The following is an 8,216-nucleotide window of genomic DNA, read 5'->3' on the forward strand; positions in this document are numbered from 1 at the left end:
CTTAAGAGCTATGCATTGTATGCGTACATATTTAACCAAAAGAAAGTTAAGGGTATTTTCTGTCTGAGGTAGCTTAAGTCAAAATTCAGGGGTCACAAAGTTCCAGGGTCATTTTCCTCTAGTTTAGATCAGTAAGGAGCCCTCTAGTGACAAAGGAGCACAGCTGTGTCCAAAATTTGGGTAAGACAGCATGAAGAAAACAGGTATGAAGGTGTGTAGTTTACTGTTACTCAGGTAGTTCCTTTGTGATTTTCAAGCACATGAGTATAACCTGAGTTGCAAAATTGCACATTAGCAGGACAGAATACAAAAATAGGATGTGCTAAAAGGTGAAACAAGTTGTAGTGCAAATTCTAAACTCAGGCTGGTACTGTAATGCAGAAAACCTAAGCCTTGTGGGCCAGGGACAAAATACAACAGGGTGGAGGTAAACAAGCAGTGATAGGCATGCTTAGAACAACACATAAAAAGCTTTTAATTCAATCCAGAAATCACCTAAGACATCTCCAAGCAAGTGTAGAATGCGGATTTCTATGTCATCTTTGCCTACACACAGATATAGTTGGGAAATAAATATAATGAAAAGTAAAGAAACAGTCTGCTGCACCATTAAGACTGGTAACAGCAGGCATGCATGGTATGGCTTAATATTTTGCCTTATGTGCCTTCACCACACCCACTCATTGATTACATAAAAATTCAGTCATTTGCTAAGCCAAGTGAGTAATGCAGCTGAAATGCCAGTTTGCTTTAGCATCATGCCATTACCTGACTAAAAAGTAAGTTAGAAGTCTAGCATAATCAAGAATTGGGAGAATGAAAAGATAGCCCCTAACCATAAAACAATTGTTTTTTCAATGCTAAAGAAACAGCTATGCCTTGAAATAGGTGTTAGGTGTCAAAACCAAGGCAGGATGTCTACAGACAAAGGACTGACTGAACATAATTTAGAAGAATGCTTGTCCTGGACACATTGACAGGGCATCTTAATACTAGCACTAGAGAATACCATCAGAGAAAAAAATAGTGATTGTGGGTCACACTCAGGCAGTATCACAACTGCAACTGCTTGTTGCTGAAATAAGCCATTTAAAGACTATTTCAAGTCTTTAACTTCAGAACAGCTCCTTGCAGGAAATCATATCCTTAAGTCCTACAGAGAAAGTAAGCCTAGAGCAACACTGCTTTGTTACTGGGTTAAGACAACAAGGGATTAGATAAACCCAGGAGCTGTAGCTCTGTTTAAATGCTGTACTTAAATTTCATCCCTAAGGTGATTTGAGTTGAAAGAGGATGAGAATACCAAACAAAACATGAAGATGCTGAAGATTATTAAGAGAAGGATAGTAATAGAGGTGATGAAAGGTAGTAGTAATGCAGCATAAGACATGACGGACTAACTTCAGGTACAGTATTGGGGAAGATTTATATCAACACATTACATATGTGTAACTATTCTCTGTTAGGGATCAATTTTATGCTTGGCTTCCTTTCAGGCTAATACATCAGTGCTATTTTTCAATAGGAAAAAGCAATGCAGAATATGTTCTTATTCTTCTGTATGCCTTTGCAAATAGCCACATTTGGAGACTAGATAGTAGACTAGACCAACCACTGCTCAAACCAACAGCTGCCTTAGCACTGCCGTGTCTCATGACATGCTAAGTTGCAAGCATCCTTAAAGACTTAAGAATGCAAACGCTTCTTTGAAACCAGCTGAAACAGCATGCTGTGATGCATTCTATGTAAATCAAACAATGACTGCAAGTTAACAGCTCTTTAATTACAGAAAAATAGGTCTTTAATTTCATCTCAGATATCATTTTAGACAAGCATTTTCAGTCCATGAAAAACAAATGCATACACTATGGAAGTTAAGAGCTCTCAGTGAAGTCACCATAACATAGAAAGTTGTAGTTGAACAAAGCTTCCTATCTGGTTGAACTTCAGCAGCCATCATTGCACACAGTTCCTTTAAAAGGTTTGGTTTAAAATAAGAGTTCATTTAAATGTCTGGAGGGAAAGGCACTTAATATTGCAGTTTCCAGAACATGATTTGTTTGTCTTCCCCTCCTGTAATAACACTGTTGCACTGTTCACTCATCCACATGGACATTACAGCACCTGGGGGGGGGGAAAACCCAAACAAACAAACTAATCTAAATGCAAATACAAGTAGTACTTGAGATGATGGAACAGATCTTTTTAAGGGTTTAGGATCATCTGATCATTAGTTTGGACCACATTGACACCACATACACTAAGAAGAATTTTAGTGGGCTTCTAGGTGGCTGTTCTTATTCACAGCAACGATCTCATACTACATCGCCTCAGCGGACTTTGGGTACTAGAGGGACAATGTCAGTTGCAGTGTAGAATGCAGATGGCACACTGGCTAAAGGATTCACGGGCATAAGGGGAGGAGGTTTCTCTAGAAAGTGAGATTTTTCACTCTGCCATTTGGACTTCTGTTAAAAGTGTATTCACATCTAGCACATGCCTAGAAGCCCACTTCTAAAGATTCCTCTAGCTACAGAATGATCTCTATACAGGTCAAGTTCCAGAGTACAAGCTTATAGTAGGTAAGTTTGAAATAACTGTTCATGAAGGCAGCCTTAAAAACCAAACTGAACAAAACTGAGATGATTGATAGTTTTTCTCCTTCACGCGTTTTGGTTGCTAATGTACTGAAGACTATACAGATAAATTTAAGAAGCCTATAAATCCCCATCCAAAACAATTTCTCTAGGGAACTTTACTTAATTTGTTGTTAGATTCACAGTCTGGATGGACCTTGACAAAGTATACAACGCAGTCTATGCTACACTTTATTAGGGCTATGAGGTAGAAAAATGTTGACTTTTGTGATACTGTGTGAATTAGAAAAATCCCAAGTCATTTACCTTTGGTCAGTCTTGTAAACAGTAATATTCCTCCATTGTTACTAAATTTCCTAGGAGGCTCGTGTGGACCTACTTTTAGTTCTGGTGTTCCAGACAACACTAACATCAAGAACAGCCTCCTAACTGAATAGATGACTCTCAAACTTTTCAATACTAACAGAGCTGGAAAATAGGAATCTTTCATTCAATTTGAGAATGAGAATAGTTCAGGCATACCTGTATGTCCTTTGATTCTTTCAGTAACTTTTCCTCCAAGAAGGTCCCAAATCAGTAACTCACCAGACTGACTTCCCGATAAGATGGTATTTCCATCCCATTTGAAGCACCTGCAAGTAAGCCTGAAATCAGTTCACTTCAAGCTTTTGTATAATGAAAGCTGAACATTTCCAAACTGACCAAGCCAAAAAGAATTCAAAATGGAGGTATGAAACTGAAGGAAATTCTACCCTTTAACACAGTCTTTCTAGAAATGTTATTCCCAAATTATTTTAAAGGATCATGACCCAAACTTGCTTCTCTGACTGCCCTAGACCCAGCCAGACCTTCCCCTGGCAGAAGGATGAAGCATATTCCTGTAACAGAAGAGGACCCAGTCAGCCATAAATGTATATGGTACCCAAGTGCTCTCAAGTTCACCCAAGTGAACCATCACTTTCACTTCTGTCACTTCATGTTCCTGAAACAATCAAGTGCAAAAAGGACTTTCAGGGAAATAACTGAAGAGAAAATATATATACACATGCATATACATATATATTTATGTATACACACACACACAAAAGAAACCAACAAGTGTACTCCATGTATGGCTACTGTATTTTTACTCCAGTAACTAAGTATTCCATCTATTTACCTGATAAACCATAAAGAACTGTATGCATTTTGGTTTATGAAAAAAAAGTGACTACTCGTTAATTATAATAGCCAATCTTTTCTTAGATTATCAAAACAAAAAGGAAGCATTGCAAAAAAAAAAACCACCAAACCCAAGATTATTGACAGAGATGATTCAAGTAAGAGAACTGTCTCCTTGTTAGAAATTTTGGTAGCTCAGCTGCTGGAAGAGCTGGTTAGCTACAGCTCCCATCATCTTTTATGGACATTAAAGTTGTTGTTATTTACTTAGATACTTGTTTGGTTTTGTCCCAGTTTGGAAAGCTTGATCATAATGCACACAACATGCTAGAATGTCAGCCTTTCCACTTTAAAAAGTAATTCAATAAAACAAAGTTGCCGGTATTACTGCCCTTTCCATTCTGCTATCACCAACCATCAAGCACCTCCACAGTTAACTAAGTTGGCCACGCAGCTTCATAATCTGTATGTTCTCAGAATTACCTCTGTGGCTCATCAGCAGCTACAGAAGATATAAGCATTCCAGTTTGTACATCTATTACTTTAAAACAACAGTCCTCTCCTGTGCTGAGTAGATGTCTGCTGTCTGCACAAAAGAAAAAAGCAAACAAAAGAAACAACAACAAAAAAGCATGTTTAGGCATTCAGTTCTAGTTACCAAAGGAGTCTGCGATACAGCATGTTGGATGTGACATTGCCTGACCTACTCATTTATAGATAATTTACCGTAAATTAAGTCTCTAAGCAAGCAATGATAAACAAAATCAGTTTAGAGTCTAGACCACGGGTCTACAGTCTAGTATGGCCTTGTGTACAATTCATAAATCCTTTATAATGAAGATGCGTGTCAATCCAAAACATCTCACCATCCCCCTTGAAGTAGTAATTCCTATAACAAGGGTGTATTACATGATATCAGGAATAAGATTCCATTTGAAACTCCCAACTGTGCATATTAAAAACTGAAATCCAACATACCAGGACTAAAAGCAGCATCAAACACAGTCCCAGAATGACATGGCAACTGGTGCAACACTGTTGCTGTAGTAACATCCCAAACAGTAATGGTACCCTCTTTGGTTCCAGACGCTAGTATAGTATTTGCAGCATTAAGGTCGATTGTATTGACCTAGGAAGTTAAACATCCCATGATTTTCCTGTTCTTTCATGTGAGCCATCTTGAGACATGTTTAAAACATATACAAAGCAAGCCCATTATCTGTAAGATGATACTTTATTTACAGAAAGCTTTTACATGTAATTCTGCAACATCCTTAATGAAGTACAATTATTAAAAATCCTACCCATAAAAAGGAAAAATGGGTCCCTTTGATGATGTTTTAAAATGCTTTTTCTTTGCAGAATCAGAAAAGTAAACTGACATTTCAGACTACTTTTAGTAGCCATACTGTCCATCTAAATGTAAGACTTTACCCTTAAAGGTAAAATCCTTCTTTACTTTTAAAGAACTTCCTATTCTGTTGGGTACAGTTGTTTCCAATTCTCTTGGGTGCAGTTCTTAAATGTTATCAGAACTGTTTCAGTATTTGCCTATGTTGTGACCTGTTAAAAAACTATTAAGAATGTTTAAAACACAGCATCCTACTAAAGTGACATTAGAGGCTATAAATAAAAGTGTGCAGTTACACATTTATGATTCACTGCACATGATGTGTTTATATATTTACAATGAAATTCACTAATATGTTTTACAGCATGGTAAACAACTCAGAGCAATTCTTTTTCATTTGCTTGCCTTTGGCAAAGATACATTAAGAAGAAGCTATAACAATGAAAATACTTGAAAAACATTAGTCTGTTTTCAAAAACAAAGAAGCAAACAAAAAAACCCCAGCCCTCCCCGTCCCCCCCAGAACTTTGTGCACACAAGCTGAGCAAGACAAATTAAGAAACCTCTGTTTATACTGTTGTTTCAGTCCTCAGGAGTGGACCTTTCAACCAGGGAAGCAGGGGATACTGGTGCAGGACACATCAGACAAAAAAAAACAGAACGAAACAAAAACACCCCTACATGCACACTTCCCAAAGCAACACACACCCTCAGCCCCCTAACCCAATCCTTGTGCTTTACCATTAGATCTTGACTTTGATTTTAATGAATTAATTTGCATATTCTGAGATACTATATCTCTATCCACATACTTACACTAACATCGTGTTCTAACTCTGCAAGCAGTTCAAAGTGGTGTTTTTTATTGCTCAAGGTCTCTCCAGGAACACAGTGCCACACCTACAACACAGATATTTAAGTTTGCTCAGGGAAGCATTAGTATAACTCTGGATGAGTTTCTTCAGTACTGAATTCTCACATTACAAGGAGGGCAGCTTGTGTTAACTGTGGGCCTTGCCTACGTGGCAGAATACGGCAACAACAAGTGGCACCTGAACTCGTTTACCCTAAGCAGAGCCACATATTAAACATGACTATGCTGATTCCAGATAGCTTACAGAAGCCTGCCTAAGTACGGGTATATCACTGCACTGAATGCATACTTAGCAAAAAGCCATACACAGAAGGCTTTAGGAAATTCTCTCTCCTGTCTCTAACTTCCAAATTATCTTTCCAGCTAACTGTAGGCATGCTCTTTAGATTAGCAAGTTCCTGGTCCACTTAGCTGAAGAACATAAGCTACAAAGCTATTAAACATTTTAGAAGCCTATTCCACTCTGCAAACAGAATCACCAGCCAAGGTCACAAAACATTCCAGTTCCTCCAACAAATACAGTTTGCCTCCAAACCCCCCACATTTGGAGTAAGTTAGAAGGAATGAAATTTCTTTAAATTAACATTTTAGCTTTGAAACAGAGTTGAGATAAAGCTAAATGAAGAAGATATTCTAGAAATAAACTTACTGTGATACTAGCTAAGTTATTATTCTAGTACAACAGGTACATCCACTCCAAAGCATTTGGCTGGCTGAATATTACAAAGTGCTAGCTATAAATAGTTATTGAAGTATAACAAACCCATATACAAACCTTCACAGTGGAATCCCAAGATGCAGAATATAAACGCCCATCACTCCAACAGATCTTACTGACTGCATCATCATGTCCCATTAAGATGTCTTGCCGTCTTCCAAATGCAATTGAATAAAAATATCTAACAGGAAAAGGTTATAAAAGCATTATGTCTTTGGAAAATGTAAATGTTTTTTTCTAAATACATAACAGTAACTTTGCTTCTACAGGTCTAACAGAAATCTACGAAAAAAAGAGTAGAAATACAGACATTGCGTTTTAACAATGAATTTCTGTATCATTATCTAAAACCATAAACGTAACGACCAAGGCACTCAATGTAATTCTACAAAGTCAATAGGAAGCAAATACACACATATGATTGTCCCATGAAGAACTTATGACAGTGGTATCTCCTGGTAAGATTAGACAAGATGACAAAGCCTGTAAGAAAAAGAAAAAAAAAAAAAAAAAAAGTAGTGTTCAATTTCTTACCCCAAATCAAATAGAAGTACATTAATGTGCTTTTGGAGAACAAGAAGCTTTTTAATCTTCTATACAGACAACATACATGTGTTATATGAACACTAATCAAGAACAACCTTATAGGTTGGACACGGAACAGCAAGAATACTTAATCCCTTGATACTTAAATATAAAGGTAGCACTGAAGTTCAGAAACACATGCAGAACTGATGGATCTCCTTTTTCAGAATGCTGGTATTTCAAGGACATGGTATGTAATTCTTCACTCAGGAGAAACTGGGTCAGCTCTTCATCTTGTAAGCTACTGTCAATTCTACATGCAAACAGCTAACAGAAACTAAAAATGAAAGTTTCCTTTGATGTTTGTTCTCCATGGCAGCTACTCATCAGCTCAGCTCTTTCAAACAACAAACGTAACTATCTAATTCCTACTATTCTCAACAAGAAACATGCTTTACAGACAGCTGCTCAGTTACATTACCATCACTGGAAGCAGCAAGGGAAAAAAATCAGTCCAGTGCTTCTACTAGTATCATTACTGGTCATGTTTTAGATCTGTTCTAAAAAACAGTAAGCTGCTGGACTGTAAAAAGACTATTGCTTCTAGCATTGCTGCAAGAAATCAGCACTAAAATTATAGAGAGAGAAAGAATAAAAAAGAAGAGTTACAAGGCCTCCTCATGAAAAACTGACTTTTGGCTTAGGATTCAGCAAAGGGCTCCCTTTTGACATTCCTAAGTTTGCTTTGGCTAAAGCACTAGGAATTGCTGTATCTAGATTCACCTGCTAGCATGTGCCATGGCAGGCAACTTACATGGGGGGACCTGGTAGAGCATGCTATGGCTTCTGTCTGGGCAACCCATTTGCCTTTTTTGTTCCCCCTAAAGACGAGGGTACAGAGAAGGCTCATATATCCTAGTGTCTTGCCTCAATAAAGGACTCTGAACATGACAATTGGGAGTGAATCTCTATGACTCAGGTCTGGCCACA

At 37.6% G+C, this 8,216-nt stretch overlaps 1 protein-coding gene across 1 annotated transcript; it reads right to left on the reverse strand.

The window, feature by feature from the left end:
- Positions 1-1,773: 1,773 nt before the first annotated feature.
- LOC104081360 (protein FAN-like) lies at positions 1,774-6,882 on the reverse strand (the record flags this gene model as incomplete). Its single annotated transcript, XM_009584082.1, has 6 exons — positions 1,774-2,124; positions 3,120-3,229; positions 4,242-4,344; positions 4,737-4,887; positions 5,926-6,009; positions 6,759-6,882. Coding segments are annotated over 6 exons (667 nt in total), but the record flags the coding sequence as incomplete, so codon positions are not given.
- Positions 6,883-8,216: the final 1,334 nt, after the last annotated feature.

The sequence above is a fragment of the Fulmarus glacialis genome, unplaced genomic scaffold (genome assembly GCF_000690835.1).
Source record: "Fulmarus glacialis isolate BGI_N327 unplaced genomic scaffold, ASM69083v1 scaffold4928, whole genome shotgun sequence".
Classification (NCBI taxonomy): domain Eukaryota; kingdom Metazoa; phylum Chordata; class Aves; order Procellariiformes; family Procellariidae; genus Fulmarus; species Fulmarus glacialis.